The sequence below is a fragment of the Scaptodrosophila lebanonensis genome, unplaced genomic scaffold, assembly GCF_003285725.1.
Source record: "Scaptodrosophila lebanonensis strain 11010-0011.00,11010-0021.00 unplaced genomic scaffold, SlebRS2 tig00000080-arrow-pilon, whole genome shotgun sequence".
NCBI classification, from domain to species: domain Eukaryota; kingdom Metazoa; phylum Arthropoda; class Insecta; order Diptera; family Drosophilidae; genus Scaptodrosophila; species Scaptodrosophila lebanonensis.
Window position 1 is genome coordinate 3,976,905 of NW_022060561.1, and position 20,443 is coordinate 3,997,347.

A 20,443-nucleotide genomic window follows, 5' to 3' on the forward strand; every position below is an offset into this window, starting at 1 on the left:
CAACCGTTATTTGAATGCCAACGTTTGCCAATGAGTTTTGCTCTATTGTTGTTACTGTTGCTGTTATTGTTGTTCTGCCAGTTCCACATGTTGCTCGAGGCCTTGAACCTCATTCATAAACTTGTGTCAAACATATTCGCGTGAGTTTGTCAAATAGTTTTTTCTCTGGATCGATAGACAAACATTGTAATGACTTCAGCTATTAGTGGCAGAGATTTCCATTTTTTTCGGCCCAACTTCCACTGTTCACGATTCCTGGTTAATGGCTAAACTTTTTGATGGCAGATATACCAATGTATGTATGTATGTGTGAAGTATCCGTTTGCCCACCTTTGCGTGACCTGCCGAAGCCCCTAAGCTGCGCAAATGCTTTATGCTCTCGGTTTTTGTTTAAGTATCATATTCCCATCTACATACATAGTACATGCATAAGCTGCACGAAATAAATATAATTATAGGACTGCGGATTTATTTGTATAACAACTAGGATATGTACTGCATTTGAATACATACGTTAGTCATCAAGAATAAAAACTAATGCTTTATGCTCTCGGTTTTTGTTTAAGTATCATATTCCCATCTACATACATAGTACATGCATAAGCTGCACGAAATAAATATAATTATAGGACTGCGGATTTATTTGTATAACAACTAGGATATGTACTGCATTTGAATACATACGTTAGTCATCAAGAATAAAAACTAAACTCGGGCTTTAAGAAATAATAGATATTCAAGAATTGAGTTGCGAATAGAGAATTGATTTGGTTTGGTGTGGTATAATAATCTAATTAACCTAGCATTAATGTAAATCCAACTAACTAACTTAGGTGTCTAAAGTGCAAATAATAGTTGAGAATTATTCAAAAAGAGATTGACAAGAAAGACATGTTTTAACGCAATGCCAAATGGGGCCACTAAACATTTCAGCACCTTAAGTCCAATTAAATATTACTAAGTATAATAATGTAGCATTACCAGTTTATAAGCTTCACATTTAGAAAACTTTAGAATTTATTACATAAACGTGTAAACAATAATTATTCGCGACCCACAAGTGATGTACTACCATCAGATATGACAACAAGAAATAACAAAGGTTTTGGTGCAAAAACTATTTTCAAAACATATTGTTGCTATGGGAGCTAAATGATATAGTGAGCTGACATGGTCGGTCTCTGACATGGTCTCTACTGTTTCACTCTAAAATAAGCTTCGGAACTAAGTGTGAATGCTATAGCTCTAAAGCAGAAGGAGGGTTGAACGGACCGACGAAAGGAAGGACATCGCGATTAGGATAAAACCTCGAATACTATCGGGGGAGTAGAATAGATGGACAGATTTTGGCATTTTGGGGAATATATTAAAGGGTCTTGTAATGTTATAAATAATATAGTACCTATAATAAATAGGCACACATACCCTTCTTCGTCTGTGATAATCCAATATTGTTTAGAAGGGAAATTTTGTCGCACACCTTACATACCCGTATGTTGCCTTTAAATGCGTAAGGACTTCCAACCAATTTTCACATTGGCTGTTGCCTTCATAAAATTAGCATAATTCCATAAATGGTGAAGTGCCATGCGTGCTTTGAAATCCGTTTGACAATAGTTGAAGTGATTAATTGTACTCGAGTATTTGTCAGGCATGGTAATTATGCAGATTAGGGCTTGCTCGCACAAAGAAATGACTAACACGCCTACAAATACATAATTATGAAATCATGGTAATATATTTGTGTGTACAAAAATGTGTGATTTTCTATGTTTGAATTCATTCTGCATTTCGAAGATTAAGGAACTATGTAGAACTAATTACAATTGGCGATACACTTTCTTCACATCTGCACTTGCATGCATTTATAATTCCCCCAGTGATGTATCGGCCATAATATTATTGGCCGTGGAAGATATAAGTAAATTATTTAATATGTCGATGTTTCGTTAGATTTATGTAAATATACATATTTCCAAAAAAATGAAAGGAATATTTGAATTACCGCATTTAACGAACTATCGATTGCACTGTGGTCTTGAATCCATCTGGAATACGGTATAAGAAGCCGTTCATAAATTATATAATGCAATAAAGCACAATCTAATATGAGAGAAAAAATACTTTTTACAGGCTAGAAAAACAAACCTTTCTTATTCAATGGATGTTATCCATTTTATATTTTATATTCATGTCGACTTAGAGCTTTTGCTCTTCTTAAACAACAACAAAAGATACTCTGAGCTCTAGTATTCATTTAATTAAAAGACAAAGTATATAATATAAATATAAATGTATATACCAAAGTAAATAATGAGCATAATAATTGTGATAAGTAAATAGGCAAGATGTTTATCAAAGAGTGATGGACTTTGTTTTTAGATTGTCATATGACCAAAGATTACTTCAAGTCTATTTCTAGAGATAAACATCATTGTAGTCTAGAATTATGAATTCTAGTCATCCAAAATGAATTATTTTATTTTGTATATGTACATATATACTATACATAAACAAAAGCCAGTTTTCATTCTTTCGTGATGGATGTTAACATATTATACAAATTCGAAATCATCTGTCCAGTATAAGAATGAACAGACAGATATTGATAATAATGTCAGCAATTTATGTCAACAGTGGCTTCTGTTAGGTGATTTGTATAAGAAGTGTGGAAGAGGGCGAAGCTTTTTGTTAATTTTAAATTTATTGTTTTCGTAAAAATTTTTATTTATTCTGCATAGATCATAAATTGGTGCTTAAAGTGGCTTCGATTAGAACCAATGAATGAAAAGCGAAGTGCCATTTGATTCAATTTTTACACATTTTTCAATTAATATGAATAAATGGGTGTTGGGTGCCCGAAAGAGACTTCGCGTATAAGTGCTTCGTATAACTAAATTTCGTTGAAATTACCTCCAAATTAAATTGTAAAACGAATGTGAATGCATCTTAAATGCTGTGTAAGGCCAATGGTGGGTGGAAAGTGTACTTTCAGTTTAGTTTTTAAAATCACGTAGAACAAATACGATTCAGGCGCAATTTTCCGTGCAGTCGTCGCAATACGTATACAAACAACATATAATATTTCCAACTTTTTCCACACAACATGTTACGCATACGCTCCGTTAACCAAACGCTGGCTATGCAAATATGCATAAATAATTGTCGCATGGCAGGGGTTGTACGAATAAAAAGTATGATATTAAAATTAAAGCAACTCAGAAATAAAAAAATGACGAAAACGAGAAACGACAAATGAAAAAAGAAGAACGAAAACTTTTGTTAGAGTAAAGAACGGACTATGCGGGGAGGAATTAAAATTTACAAAGCAAGAAGAAACAGAAATTATACAAAAAAGGGTTTTACGGTTAGTTAAATATTAATATTTTGGGCCGCGGAGAGATGTAAAGTAAACATTGCTTACCAAAAATATGTGTATTGCCAGATTTTATTCCCATTTCTGAGAATGGATTAGGTCTCAGGAGGCGGTGAATAACAAAACTGCCAGGGAGTGTAGGCTTTGGAGGTTAATGTTGCCTCTTGGGAAAAGGAGATTTCGCCTAAAAATAGCAAGTCAACATAATTATGATGTACTTGTACAAATGTACCTGGCAGTTTAGATTCGTTCGTGTTTGAATCAAAATTGAAGCTGCGTTTCAGTTTGGCTAACCTTTAAAGGCTAAAAGGCAAAGTGACCTTTTGACACCACATATAACTCCTGAGACTGTTATTAAAAGAAGTTTTATTTTTGAGACAAAGTTTAAATTGACTTTTAGATAATTCAAATTGAAGAGCTTCCAAAAGCGGCTTAAAAACAAAATATACCTAGAATTAAAGACTTCTGAAACGGTGTTTCAATGCCCTTCGATTGACAAATTAAAAGAACATCAAAAGCTTGAAATAAGCTGAAATCAATGGGTGTCTTCATATAGCACTCAATTTTTAATGCATTTTTTATCGCATACTTGTATTCTTAGCTTTTCGTTGAGTTTTTGCCTATGCGCTCTCTTTCTACTCTTCTTTTTCCTTTTAACGGCTCTACACATTTGTCATTGATTTTTGTAATATCGTCGTTGTAGTTTTTGCTTCTTATTGTTCCTGGTGATAAGCCGCAGCCGCATATACTTGCCAGATATTTCCATAAATAAAAAAATAATATATTGACAACAATTTGCTACTAGGCTATAGTTTACAATGTAAGCTTTTGTTTATTGTATTTATTTATTTTAGGATTTAAAATATTTAATTGTGTTTGTTTTTTCATAAGGGATTTTCCTTTAAAATCTTTTATTTTTTTCTTCCTAAATTTAATAATTGAATTAAATATATAAACATACCTAACCTTTCTATTCGAATAAAATCCAATAAAGGGGACCATTGATATTTTAAAATTATTTATAATGTGTGTAACCGCGAAGTCATTCAGGCGTCAATTTATGGAATATTCGGGGAACAATTACATCATAGAAATTAATGCAGATACTTTATCTGCAAATGTGACATTGTCGACAGCTGCTGAAAATGTTATTTATTTTTTCAGTACTTATTTTATGCATAAATTGAATTTAATTTCGTTTTAATTGCATTGCACTTCCAATCGCTTTTTTCGCTTGTGTCAAACAATTACGCTGAAGAGTACTTGACACGACGAATTGGCTGTGAAGTGAAGCTCGGCTCGGCTTGGCTCCGAATGAAGTTCACTTCCCACACAACAAGGCAAGGCAGAGCGAATTTCTCTTTTTCAATCGACAGACAACTTGAGACGTGTGCCATGGATTTGCTTTTCGTAATCAAAAATAACTTATAAATATACCAAAATAAAAATAACAAACTGTTGTTATATAAACGCAATGCAAAATAATGGCTAAACACACTTGAATCTAATTGGTTTTGGTTTTTCAAGCGTCATTCAGAAGATGTTGGCATTTGAATTTGCTAGGGAGAGTAGAGTGTAGAGTCGATATTGGTCTAAGCTTTGTTAATTGAGCTTACTATACATACATAGGAAGTAGTTACAAAATTTATGTACAGCAAGAGTTTGTTAAATCGTCGAACTATTGATTGATGGATTTTCCCATTTGAAGGTAGCTTTTCACTAGAAACGGTTTAAATTTTGCTAATTTCATAACTTTCATTTTTGGCGTATATGAAAAATCATTAATGAGGAGTTGCCCTGATTCTACTTATTGCTGAATAATAACAATAAATGTGCTCCTCACATTATTTGTCATGTCCACAGATTCTGCAGAAATGGAATGCCAACTCTAGCATAGTTTCTGCCTGCCGGACAATGGTCCGCCCACTGCAGATACTTCGATCCGTTTTAGTATTAGGATCCTTTTCTCATCCTGAAAGTTTTCCTCATCTAAGCAACTATTCTTATCTCAAAAGTTTTCTCAAGTGAAAATCATGGAATGGAATGCCAAGCCTAGGGTGTGACTGCCTACCGGACAGTGGCTGTAAAGAAGCCTAAAGAGAGACTAGCGGATTACCGATTTCTTGTCAAGAAGAATTCACTGTAATGTAATGCAGTTCGCCTCAATGTTTCGGTTTCAACAATTATCTAAACTGTATTGGAAATCCAGACGTAGAATGCTTTAAAATAATATTAACTTGGTTTCGAAGCAGAGAACCTCAAACTACGAGTATATTTAATGTTTAACGCATTTCGTGCTCTTTTAATAAATATTTAAAGTCTTAATGGATATAGCTATTGTTTTAAATAGCTTATGAATGTTTTAGTCGCAAAAATAAATGTTTAATAAGCATATTAGCTACAATAGTTGTACATTCAAGGTAGTTTTCATTCTTAATAATTCAAAACTGCACAACAGTTGAAACAGTTTCTAAAAACAAATGTAATACTTTTCAAAGCTTGTATTTCGTTTTTAAACAGACATATACGAGAAGTATAATGCTTTTCAACTTTTGCAATGAAAGGGCCGATTCAATTTTTGATGTGCTTTGATAGCATTTTGTGTGCTTGATTCCAATCGGAATTACATCTTGAGCTTATGGGATTATCGTTTTTCTACTTTTATCACTATTTTTTATGTCGCTCAAAGGAAGCCATCGAAAGGAAACCGCCTGGCGCTGATTTCATTTCCATTGGCGACAGCCGCGCTTTTTCAATTTCACTTAGCGGCGCAATTTTTCAGTTCTTTAGTTCTCTCTTCAATCTTTTTGCATTTTGCGAGCTGCAACTTTTGAAAGTTGTTTTATTTCCACAGTATTTTTGCAGCTGTTGCCGCACTCGTTGTTATTTTTACTTTTATTATGTATTTTTTGCATGCCTAGCTGCTGCTGCCATTTTGTTTGTGGATTTGTGCTCTCTGGCGTACGCCGCCATGCCAGTTGGTCGGTCGGCCGTCCGCTCGCCCGGCCACTCAGTCAGTGAGTGTGTCAGTCATTCAGAGTCGCTTGATTTACATAAGTTTCTCAAATACTTCAGCAGATTCCCTTGTATTGTTCAGTTTTGTGCACATGCTGAAGAGAAGAAGAAAAAAACAAACACAACAGATTTTCCTCTGATAGCTAATCTTGCTTTGTGTCATTGGGTTTTGTTTGGCGAGTGCTTTACATGAATTTTCTCAGAGCCGCACAACTTGCTGTGAATTTATCGGCCAAACTGCTGAAAGTTCATTTTTACTCCCAAGAGCATCTGCTTGGGCCTGATAAAGCGCTCAAGTACGAATGTGGGACTCGCCATTCAGATTGACCAATCGAGCTCTGCTCTATTTATTCAATACCTTAGCGGGCTTACAACTTGGTCGCTAATATATTGGACATTATGAATTGTCAAATAGCTCAATAATGTATGAGTATGTACTCTCAGTTTTGAACATTTAGATGCACTCGGTGAAAAAAGCTAGTTAGAAGGCAATCTCTAACTTATGCCTTTATGTGAAAAGCAATTCACTGAAACAGTTAGATTGTATCAAGGGTTTGTGGAAAGTATGGAACATGCAGAAGATGGCATCTCCGACTCAATAAAGTATATATATTCCTATTTAGCCTGACAAGCGGAACCAATCTAGACATGTCCGTCCGTCTGGATGAACGCCTGTATTTCGGAAACAGCTGAGCGCACATTAACCAAACTTGGTATGTGGACGCTCGACACGAGTTTATTTATTTTATTATATTTTTTCCCGCACCTCTTCCCCGCTCAATATGTTCACATTTCAAAAGCTACATAAACCAAACTGTATCTACTTTTCTATTAAATTTCACAATTTCTTTAAATTTTAAAGAAAAGGTATTAGAGAAACAAGTACTGCGCCCACAAACTGCAGTATTCTTTTTTAAAATTTATTTTAATTTATTTATTTTTTTATTTATTTTTTTTGTTTATTTATTTATTTATTTTTTGCTTCTGCTATGGCATATAACTTAGTGCCGGAAGTTTTTCTGGGTACAGGGTATTTAATTGTCGGGCTTGCGCGACTGTGTAGCCTTTTATCTTGTTATATTATATACTAGTCGCCAGCGCGAATCTTATGCAAACGAGCAGAGTAACTGCCGAGAAATATGCTCTTTAAGCTCTGATAAGCGTTGTGATTTATAGAAATATGGGTTGGCTAAGCGAATGTTGAATGATATGCGCCAATGTGATGTGACATAGCGTTGATTTGGCTCGTTATCAGAAATAGATAAAGGCGCTACGCAATGCCAATGATGAAGTAAACTTCAATGGCAAAGCGAACGTATAATTAAGGCCCTGTGATACTGAATCATGCGGCCCAAATTTCCAAACAAGCCTAAATTTCCACCCATTATTTTCAAAACTGTTAATGACATTGGGTTTTTTAAATATTATACGTAAGGTTTATTCTTTATCGTACTTTTAAAGTTGTTGACAACTAATTGGAAACAAATAATTAACTCTTGCATTTGTGACATTTACCAAAGCTATGGCTGACTTAACGCTACATTACCACATGTTTTATATTCGTCGTTTATCCCATGTGATAGTTAGCTTTTAATTTCACATTTCTTAACCACGTGCACTTAATAAAATTAATTTTTAGCCGAGTTCTACGAACTTTTCGTGCAGCCTAATTGGAAACAATTTAGATCTTCGGTGTAGTTTTAGATTTTTTGCAGTATTTTTTAAAAACTTAAGTAATATTTGAGAGTGTTTCTCATGGAATGGAGTTGGTTTCATATTACGCATCGAGATAATTCTGACAAGGGAGAAGTAAATGGATATATTTGGTAGCATAGGTTCATAAAAAAATTACGATTGTTTGGGCCAATAAGAAAGATAATGGCCCAAAACATAAATATTGCTCAACAGGACAAAAGGAATTTAGATACGTTATTCAAAGAAATCAATAAAGCATGGTCGACAGGCGGCCAGCAGCTTATAGAGTCAATAAATGGTCGATAAAGCTCTGTTTTTAAAACAGAAAGGCTTTCCTACAATATATTAAAGATATTTCCATTTATAGTTGCTTTTTGTTATATACTGTTTGATTTTTGTCTTTTCTGTTGTGTACATTTTGGATGCTTCCAATTAGTTATCTCAGTCAACACTGATACTGGAACAAAAAAACACTCAGAAAAACAAATTTAAGCTACTGACTTGAAGTTAATGCTCATTTTTGTTAAATTTATATGTCTGACATTTATATTTAGTGTAGAAATTTTTGTGCGCAATACGTATTTTATAAAAGAAAATTAAGAAAATCACACCCAATGCATTTGTTTCCAATTAGTTGCATTTTCTCTGAGTGTACATATGTGCATAGTTGGCTCTATTTACAGAATGAAGCTAACCACAGGCTAATGAGGTTGCTCTCGTAAAGCTAGAGCTGTTGTTTTTGTTGTTCTCACTAATGATGTGGCTAGCTGAATGAGTTTGTTGGAATTTACAGCTGACGTCGCCATTTGTTTGAAATTTGTATTTACATTCATAGTTTTGAAATGCATTTCAGTTAACTAATGTGCACTGGTTCTGTACAAATTATATAAACGAGCAAGCGGAATTCTATATGTTTGACAGCCGTTACTAATTGCCAAATGTTACAAATTGGTTATCGACGTAGTTTTAAAATTGTATAATATTTATAAAATAGAAATGGATTTCTTATATCAAATATTACTAGTGCTAAGCGATGACAAAAAAAATGGAAACTATCCCATGGGTTTTGCATTTTAAAGTTATATATTGGTATACCTAAAAATCTTGTGACTGTTGAAAACTGACTGTACAGAAAATATTGATCGAATAGCGTAGATTAATAGGACTTACTTTTTGAAAACTAAAAGGCTTTATCTTCACAAGTAACTGATCCAACTCGATCCAAATGCAATATGTAGAAAAGTTGTTCAAAGCAAAATGTTTGACATGCCTGAATATTAAATATATACAGAAGTATCGCATATACTCAATAACTTCCAACTCTCTTTAGACTTGGTTTAGCCAATATATTTGGACAACTTTCCTGCGTTTGCCTAACTCAACAAAATATTAAATAATTGCTTATTTGCTGCCAGATTTAGTTAAAAATATTATTACTTTAACAAAACAATTTCCGTCGGATATTTGTTTTTGCCGAAGAAGCGTCTACAATTTAAATAAACAGCTTTAGTTTTATGTGCTATCGATATTAATTGTGATTCTTACATGGAATATTAGAATAGAATAGAGCAGACAAATAGTTACTGAATTCAGTCAGCTCCTTCTGAAATGCTTCAATTCAAAAACTAAAAGTCTCTAAATACCTCTTGATACCTTTAAATAACAAATCAATACACAATAGGTTTGCCGATTAGCGAAATTGATTTAAAACAATTTTTTATAATTGCCAGCTTTTGTGGTCTTTAAAAAATATTTGCTAATGCTATCATAAAACTTGATTGCCTGTGAATTTATCGGCCAAACTGCTGAAAGTTCATTTTTACTCCCAAGAGCATCTGCTTGGGCCTGATAAAGCGCTCAAGTACGAATGTGGGACTCGCCATTCAGATTGACCAATCGAGCTCTGCTCTATTTATTCAATACCTTAGCGGGCTTACAACTTGGTCGCTAATATATTGGACATTATGAATTGTCAAATAGCTCAATAATGTATGAGTATGTACTCTCAGTTTTGAACATTTAGATGCACTCGGTGAAAAAAGCTAGTTAGAAGGCAATCTCTAACTTATGCCTTTATGTGAAAAGCAATTCACTGAAACAGTTAGATTGTATCAAGGGTTTGTGGAAAGTATGGAACATGCAGAAGATGGCATCTCCGACTCAATAAAGTATATATATTCCTATTTAGCCTGACAAGCGGAACCAATCTAGACATGTCCGTCCGTCTGGATGAACGCCTGTATTTCGGAAACAGCTGAGCGCACATTAACCAAACTTGGTATGTGGACGCTCGACACGAGTTTATTTATTTTATTATATTTTTTCCCGCACCTCTTCCCCGCTCAATATGTTCACATTTCAAAAGCTACATAAACCAAACTGTATCTACTTTTCTATTAAATTTCACAATTTCTTTAAATTTTAAAGAAAAGGTATTAGAGAAACAAGTACTGCGCCCACAAACTGCAGTATTCTTTTTTAAAATTTATTTTAATTTATTTATTTTTTTATTTATTTTTTTTGTTTATTTATTTATTTATTTTTTGCTTCTGCTATGGCATATAACTTAGTGCCGGAAGTTTTTCTGGGTACAGGGTATTTAATTGTCGGGCTTGCGCGACTGTGTAGCCTTTTATCTTGTTATATTATATACTAGTCGCCAGCGCGAATCTTATGCAAACGAGCAGAGTAACTGCCGAGAAATATGCTCTTTAAGCTCTGATAAGCGTTGTGATTTATAGAAATATGGGTTGGCTAAGCGAATGTTGAATGATATGCGCCAATGTGATGTGACATAGCGTTGATTTGGCTCGTTATTAGAAATAGATAAAGGCGCTACGCAATGCCAATGATGAAGTAAACTTCAATGGCAAAGCGAACGTATAATTAAGGCCCTGTGATACTGAATCATGCGGCCCAAATTTCCAAACAAGCCTAAATTTCCACCCATTATTTTCAAAACTGTTAATGACATTGGGTTTTTTAAATATTATACGTAAGGTTTATTCTTTATCGTACTTTTAAAGTTGTTGACAACTAATTGGAAACAAATAATTAACTCTTGCATTTGTGACATTTACCAAAGCTATGGCTGACTTAACGCTACATTACCACATGTTTTATATTCGTCGTTTATCCCATGTGATAGTTAGCTTTTAATTTCACATTTCTTAACCACGTGCACTTAATAAAATTAATTTTTAGCCGAGTTCTACGAACTTTTCGTGCAGCCTAATTGGAAACAATTTAGATCTTCGGTGTAGTTTTAGATTTTTTGCAGTATTTTTTAAAAACTTAAGTAATATTTGAGAGTGTTTCTCATGGAATGGAGTTGGTTTCATATTACGCATCGAGATAATTCTGACAAGGGAGAAGTAAATGGATATATTTGGTAGCATAGGTTCATAAAAAAATTACGATTGTTTGGGCCAATAAGAAAGATAATGGCCCAAAACATAAATATTGCTCAACAGGACAAAAGGAATTTAGATACGTTATTCAAAGAAATCAATAAAGCATGGTCGACAGGCGGCCAGCAGCTTATAGAGTCAATAAATGGTCGATAAAGCTCTGTTTTTAAAACAGAAAGGCTTTCCTACAATATATTAAAGATATTTCCATTTATAGTTGCTTTTTGTTATATACTGTTTGATTTTTGTCTTTTCTGTTGTGTACATTTTGGATGCTTCCAATTAGTTATCTCAGTCAACACTGATACTGGAACAAAAAAACACTCAGAAAAACAAATTTAAGCTACTGACTTGAAGTTAATGCTCATTTTTGTTAAATTTATATGTCTGACATTTATATTTAGTGTAGAAATTTTTGTGCGCAATACGTATTTTATAAAAGAAAATTAAGAAAATCACACCCAATGCATTTGTTTCCAATTAGTTGCATTTTCTCTGAGTGTACATATGTGCATAGTTGGCTCTATTTACAGAATGAAGCTAACCACAGGCTAATGAGGTTGCTCTCGTAAAGCTAGAGCTGTTGTTTTTGTTGTTCTCACTAATGATGTGGCTAGCTGAATGAGTTTGTTGGAATTTACAGCTGACGTCGCCATTTGTTTGAAATTTGTATTTACATTCATAGTTTTGAAATGCATTTCAGTTAACTAATGTGCACTGGTTCTGTACAAATTATATAAACGAGCAAGCGGAATTCTATATGTTTGACAGCCGTTACTAATTGCCAAATGTTACAAATTGGTTATCGACGTAGTTTTAAAATTGTATAATATTTATAAAATAGAAATGGATTTCTTATATCAAATATTACTAGTGCTAAGCGATGACAAAAAAAATGGAAACTATCCCATGGGTTTTGCATTTTAAAGTTATATATTGGTATACCTAAAAATCTTGTGACTGTTGAAAACTGACTGTACAGAAAATATTGATCGAATAGCGTAGATTAATAGGACTTACTTTTTGAAAACTAAAAGGCTTTATCTTCACAAGTAACTGATCCAACTCGATCCAAATGCAATATGTAGAAAAGTTGTTCAAAGCAAAATGTTTGACATGCCTGAATATTAAATATATACAGAAGTATCGCATATACTCAATAACTTCCAACTCTCTTTAGACTTGGTTTAGCCAATATATTTGGACAACTTTCCTGCGTTTGCCTAACTCAACAAAATATTAAATAATTGCTTATTTGCTGCCAGATTTAGTTAAAAATATTATTACTTTAACAAAACAATTTCCGTCGGATATTTGTTTTTGCCGAAGAAGCGTCTACAATTTAAATAAACAGCTTTAGTTTTATGTGCTATCGATATTAATTGTGATTCTTACATGGAATATTAGAATAGAATAGAGCAGACAAATAGTTACTGAATTCAGTCAGCTCCTTCTGAAATGCTTCAATTCAAAAACTAAAAGTCTCTAAATACCTCTTGATACCTTTAAATAACAAATCAATACACAATAGGTTTGCCGATTAGCGAAATTGATTTAAAACAATTTTTTATAATTGCCAGCTTTTGTGGTCTTTAAAAAATATTTGCTAATGCTATCATAAAACTTGATTGCCTACTCAAGACTATTATTCGCACACAAATTGTTATCAGCTTTGAATTTTTCTGCCACTCGCACCAACCCATCGATAACTCAGCGGGCAGTTGAGGGCAGGAACAGCTCAGGGTAATAAAAAAAAAGTACTGCTTCCGTTTAAACTTATCAGTAAAGTCGCTAGTGGATAGGCAGGCGCAGCACAATGAAAAGCTTTATGACAGTTCTAAATTTCGTAAACAACTTTTGTTGACAACCGAGCCATAAACAAATTCTAGTCACTTTAAAAAGGTATTTCAAATAATTAACTCGATTTTATGATGCCTGATAAATCATTATATGACACATTGGTGGTCTTAGTCGCATTGAGGTTTTTAACCTGATAGAATGCAATACTATGACTAGAAACCATAAAACCATCCATCTTAATAAAAAAGTAGATACAAAAGAACCTCTACTGGCAGAAATACTACAGACATCCTATTCTTGAATGACCCGTACCTTCTTAAATTCGGCTAAAATCTCCTCATTCGTGTCAAAACACTGTCCCCAGAGTGGCCTTTTCAATTTATTAAATAGCTGTCAATCGATCTTCATCTTGATTTTGGCGAGATACCCTCTTTGAACATTTTATACCAATAATAAACTTGGGTTCTTGACCGTGTAAAAAAGACATTGATCGTATGTTATTTTAAATCGTGCTAAATATATGTATGTATAAATTCATTAATTTTCAAACCGTGTTAAATCAAAACCGTGTAAAAATGGAATGGGTAAAAACATAATTAGGTGTGCAATTCAAAAAACAATACATTTTTAAAACAAAATAATTTAATTATATTGCAAAAAAAGAAAAGGTGCATAGACACATCCTTGGCCTCATACAGACATACATATGTATATAGCTGTATCGACTTGGCTTGAAACACGGATCATGAATAATACAAACTTTGAGGAATCTGCCACGCCTCTTTCTGTGTGTCACACACATTCGCACGAACTACGTAGTATTAATGGATACAGGGTGTAAAAATCTCTTTTTGATGTTCACGAAATATGTAAACAATGAAGAAAATAGAAAGGAAATTGGAAACAGCTGACAGTGACAGTGCTGCCAACTTGAAAAAGGCATTTCCCATCCCTCACCCACTCGATTCCAGGGCCATATTTCCGTATCATATTTGTACCCACTATGAAGCTATAACAGTTAAGTTGCCTGCTGTTGTTTTTATCAGTGTAAGCAGAACTTCAGAGCGAGTGGCAACAGAGTTATGTACTTAAATAAGTACTTGGTAACTAACAAACGGCTATCAAATAATGGAGGAAGGTTCAAAAAATTACCTCTGAATACGATAATTTGCGCTTATTATTAGCGAACACAGCGTAAAAGTAACGTTCAATTTATTAATTAAATGCTGTTTAAATTTTAGCTCAGCAATTGTTATGGCAAAAACAAACTTCACGCTTCGTGCACAACTATTACGCGAACGAACGAACGAACGAACCTACGATCGAATAATAATTGTGCTGTAAAGTCGGTTGATGCCCAATACGGCCGGTGAATGCAATTTTAATAATGTTGGATCACCCCTCGTTACTTCTTCTTTCCACAGCCTTAATGTGCGAATTGTGCTCCTGGTGCGTGATCCTAGAGGGACAATGCAGTCGCGCCGCCATCGGGTGTGGTGTGCGGGTAACGAGGACTGCGAAAATCCGAAATTGGTCTGCAAGGATCTGGTTGATGACTACAGGACAGCAGAGAAGTTGCTCAAGAGCTATCCTTCGCGTTTCCGGTGAGTGTTTCGAGCTGATCTGGGCTTCTAAAACTAATAATTCTGCACTCGACAGAACGCTACGCTATGAGGACCTATCCCTGAATCCCTACGATGTCACGCAAGAGGTTTTACAGTTTTACGGCTTACCCTTCGATCCAGCTGTCGAGGAGTTTCTGGACACACACACCAAAGTGAATATAGGCGGTGTTAGCTCAACATATCGCGACTCTCGCATGGCACCCTTCCACTGGAAGCAGGATCTCAAAGTGGATGAGGTAAGTCTAATCTATTCTACTATTCGATATTTCTTCCCTCAATCAAAGTCGAAATCCCAATTATTGCAGATCATGCAGATACAGGATGTGTGCGGTGAAGCCATGGATTTGTGGGGCTATCGCCGCATCGCCAACTTCAGCATCTTTGCCAGCACGCAACAAAATTTCGACCCCATAGTGCTGCCGCCGCCGTTTACGTAAGGCCCGCATCTGAATCTCTGCGCAGTCTTTCAACATAACTAATTCTTCTACTTGGTACATTTTGTTGTGATATCGTCGGGAAATGCGAAAAAACAGATTTAGAGAACTAAAGCGCATTACGAAAATGTTGTTTTTAGAAATTTAGCGACACACACACACACAGAAACACACTTCACTGAGCAATAGTTATATGCTATATAATGATATTATGCATACAAACTATATGCGATAATTGTATAATTTTAGTGATTGGCGAATTTTGTGTAGCATTAAAATCAAATATCGAATATCATATTTGTATTTAGGCCACCTAGCATCTAAGCTCTATTATCTCAATCCTAATTATTGTTACGTTTCGGTTCTTCAGTTTGTCGCGCAACGAAAGCAAATTTCAAAAGAAACAAAGAATCAGAATATATTGTACATTTTTAAGCTAAAAGTATAGAAGAAAGAAACACAGACACACATTACACACACAAACATACATACAGTGAAACATTTAGACTAAGCTGCTAAGTACGGGCGAGTTTTGTAATTTTTGCAAACTTTTTGCTACAAATTAACAATCTTAGAAAATCGAATGCAACTCTCCAGAACGCATAGAAAACCCAGTGATTAATTATTTAGTAAAACAAACAAAACGTATCAGCCGTAATTTAAATACATATTTAGATAAATGCATGAATTAAAAAAAAGCAATTGTATACAAGAAATAACAACAAATAACATTTGGTAGCTATTGTGCAATAAAAACAAATGAAATCTGCAAAATACAACGACCCAAAACCCAGATTCTCCTCTCCTAAGCATTAAGGTTTTAGATATGGCCGTAGCCCTAATTATTTTAAAAGCAATTCAAATGAAAAATCTGATAAACGGGAATGATATTCCCATTATGAATTATGGTTATTTAGTTGTAATTTTAAACCATTGTACTATAATTATATGTTTTCGTCTCATTGTTATACTTAAGCTGAATCCGCGTCGAAAGCAAACCAGCAAAGCAGGGTCGTGAAACTGAAACTTAATAATGGCTAAATTTAATTAAATTAAATAAAGTAAAACAAACAAACAAGCCTGGCAATATTTGCATAAACTAAATTAAAGCTAACTTACTGAAGGAAGCATAAAAATAAAATACGTACGTAAAATACAAACGAGAAATCAGTGTTTTATATTTGTTACCGGAATTTAGTATAGCTGCAGAAAACATAGAGAATTTTTAATTTTGAAACAAAACGTAGTGACAAAACTACGTTATTTCAATTCACTCCTAAAAATAGAACTGTCAATTTATAGATGACACTATAGATTATCTGTATTTGTTAATAATCCTACATACTTTACTATGAACATTATCATCGGATCGATGACACCCGATTATTTTGTGTTTCTTTCTGTATGAAAAATAATTGGTCCCAAAACGGACTATGAAACAGTACATCTACTTTCAACCTTTTGAAGGTTGAATGCGGCCTACATCTGTCAATAGCTTGATGACAGTACCGCTAGTATCGGGTATTGTGTTTTTCTTTCTATTAGAAATAAAATATAGTGTCACAATTGTGATCTCTCAGCTTATTGTCTGTCTAGTAAGGTGACACTATCGATACTATTGCCTATTTCATTTTTCTTCAACTTTCGATACCACCGCTGTCAAATTTGTTATCGGCATTATAGATTATTTATTATGTCTTATCGATATTTTATCGATATTATGGTTATCATGAGCCTAAACGTCATTGGATACCTGGTGAGTATGTTTGGAAGGTTAAAAAAATAATAATACGGATATAAAAACGTATTCCAATCCTTACAACAGTGTCTCTCGACAAGATATCTGGCCCAGAGACGAAACAATGTTTGGTTTTTCAAAAAAACATTGAATTTCAATTATTTTTGGGTAAGAACGTTTTAGTGGCCCTCGAATGTATTTAGCGAAGGCACTGACACATGACATTCACGTAGCACGAACACATGACTTCAGTGAGCTGATACAGTGGTGGCAAAACCAAACTGCAGCTTTATAGTTTCTATTGACAATAATATGGACTAACTACCTTAATTTTAAATTCAATGCAATGGATAATGTACGGGTATGTGTGAAGAATGATAAATATCTTTAACAAAGCCTATCAGAGTGGTGCCAATTTAAAGTAAAAGCAGTCCATATTTTGTTTTTTTATTTGTTGGCTCCTATAAAGGTGACCCTTTGTCATGCTTAACATATGTATATACCCTAACTTTGCCGTAAAGTCTACCACGCCTCCTTGGCATTTCGACTTTTTACTAGGTGTACCCTATAAACCTTTTATTATAAACACAGCATAAATACAGAAAAGGGACTTCTTTCAAATATATGTAGATGTATGTTTTACTTCTAAATATTAGCAAATTATCAAATTATAACCATATTTTGTGTTTTTCTTTCAAATGTTTTGCGCACTTTTGTCAGCATTATTCACAAAACTCATTTGTAAATGTCAATTTCTACGGCCGTAGACAGGCGAACATCGAAATGCGTACTCGCGTTTCATTGCAGCTGTGTTTGCACAAAAATCATTTAAAATGAAACACAATATTATGGGTTTGAGTCCTCATTAGAACTATTGCGTATACGCCATGTTGCGCCCTAAATAATGGGCTGCTGTTAATTCGTTTGGTATTGCATGAATGTATTTTTTATTTGATTTGTGCGCTCATCAGATCGAATGTCATTCATTTCCAAACAAAGTTATGAGACAGCAAGAGAGCGGAGCAGAGTTAAGCACAAAAAGGAACAAAACAAATGCACTCTATATGTATGCCTGTAAAATTTGGTTCCTTTTGACCGTGTTCTGTTTTTTCAGACGGATTTATATTTATAACTATAAAATGTCTTTATTCGGGGTGGTATAAAAAAAAGATAAGGATAAGGCTAATCCAGGTGTTCATTCGGACATGTCTAGATCGATTTCCTTTGTCATGATTAAATACAGAAAACTTGTATACGCGTATACTCGTATACTTTATGGGATCGGAGATGCTTCCTTCTGCCTGTTACATACTTTCCACAAACCAATATACCCTTTTTACCCTTCGTTTACAGAGTATAATAATTAATGTTTCGTTAAATAAAAAAGAAAACTCATTTAAAATGCCAAGGTGTCTTCTGACGTGTTAGGACAAAAAGTTGAGTCCGAACCGTTGGGTTTTAATTGAATCGCTGGTGCCAAAACTTTTGTTTATAATAATAGCTTATGAGTTTTCACAATATGTATTTAATACGAAAATACATTTTGATTCCACCCAAGCAAAGGGACAAACGAATTGCGGATTTTTCGAAAACTGAGAGAGGAAGTAAATTCGATATTGACTTTTCATATTTTAATTAAAATTTGAAAGACTGAGTTCGAATGATAAAGTTGATACCATTGGGAAATTAATTAATGATTAAAACAGAATTTTATGCAGCTTGTTTCCTTTTTATTACCGGGGCTGTTGTTGGGTCTGTTGTTGTGGCTGCTGTTTGCATTTGTGGTGACGGGAAGTCATCTACAATCAGTTTATTCTCCCTAATTTATACTTGTATATATTTTATTTGCAGCAGTTATCTGATTTGATTTAATATTTTACTGATTTCCAAGGAAACGCTCCTCCTATAATACTTTTAGAAAGAAACTAGCTGTAGCTGTATCGTCTTCAGTTGTCTCTTCTAGACTTCGCGTTTTCTTTCTCTCAAAGCGATTTAAGCAGTTGGGATTAAAACTGATTAACAATATGGAACCAAGCTCGCTTTGAACACATATTTCGCTCATAGTTAATGCACCCATGTCTACTTATTTAATAGCCACATATTCTCACACATGTCAGCTGATGATTAAAAGTGTCAAGAAAGAAATATAAACATAAAGAAATGCAAAATCTCTGCATGGGCGATTTCATTAACATTCAACCCCATATACTAAAACGGACGCGGGACAATGGTGTTGGTGTTATGTGAGGTGCAAATGGAAGCGCCGCCTACCGAAATATATGCGTAGGTGCCGAAAACAACAATAACAACAAACGTTGCAACAACAACAGGGGTCGGCAGAATCAAATGGGCGAATAGCAGGCAATACATGCAGCTTTAAATCAACGCCCGCACAGCCTTGTTGCCGCTGACGTCACAAGTGCGCAGCCCACACACACGCAGCATAGTCGAGACACAAACCCACACGCCATTAAGCCGGCTAGCCAGGAGCTTTTGCACGCTGCGGACGAAGCAACAGGATTGAAATTTCATGGTAGTTGGAAGTTGCTTTGGTATTGGTTGCTGCTCGGGCTTCGCTATTTTTGTTGTTGTTATTCTGTATACTCTGCCACCTAAGGCTGAAAAGGGTATACTGGGCTTGCGTAACCTATATGTACGTGTATGTAATGAGCAGAGGGAAGTATGTATCTCAGAACAAAAAAAGTATATCGGGTCTGTTTTCATTTCTGAATTCGTCAGGTCTGCCAACATCGAAACAAATGTAAAGGCACACATTTCATCGTTATTTGCAAATTCGCGAGTGTAACTTTAAGGGAATTCTCTATCTCTGTTTTAAATTGTCCGTCCGTCTGTATGAACGCAAGTTATAAGAGCTAGAGTTAGTTATGTTCTCCGAAATTTTTTTAATTTCAAGTTTTTCAGTGACATGATTTTATAGTTTAATCGCGCATAACTGTGCAATATGTATACGTTTTTTTTTTTTATAAAATTTGAAATGGCATTGTATTATTATTTGAGTTCAAATTTACTTCTTTGTAGATACGAATAATAGTAAAAATATTTTCCAATATATAAACAATTTACTGTTGTTCCAGATATAAGATATTTAAGAGCACTTTTGTATTAAATTGTTATTATAAATTTTACTTTTTAAATCCACCCGATTAGGGTATTTAAGAGTCGGGCGCGCACCCTTCTAGCATTCGAATCGTCTTTTTTCTGTTTTTGTTGGCGTTCGTGTCTCGTCGGCCACTCCGGCGGCTGTTCGGCAGGCGCTTGCTGGACTATAAAACAACTTGTCGGTCGTTTGGGTGCCACATTCGCTTTCGCGCTTCGCAGACAAACCGTGT

At 34.4% G+C, this 20,443-nt stretch overlaps 1 protein-coding gene across 1 annotated transcript in view; it reads left to right on the forward strand.

Moving 5' to 3' along the window:
* LOC115625978 (carbohydrate sulfotransferase 4) overlaps positions 1-16,430 on the forward strand; it is a 48,756-nt gene extending 32,326 nt beyond the window's left edge. Inside the window, exons 2-4 of the mRNA XM_030521223.1 lie at positions 14,721-14,900; positions 14,956-15,157; positions 15,227-16,430. Coding sequence (XP_030377083.1) covers positions 14,721-14,900; positions 14,956-15,157; positions 15,227-15,358 — 514 coding nt within the window. The 3' untranslated portion in view covers positions 15,359-16,430. The remainder of the gene's footprint in view (positions 1-14,720; positions 14,901-14,955; positions 15,158-15,226) is intronic.
* Positions 16,431-20,443: the final 4,013 nt, after the last annotated feature.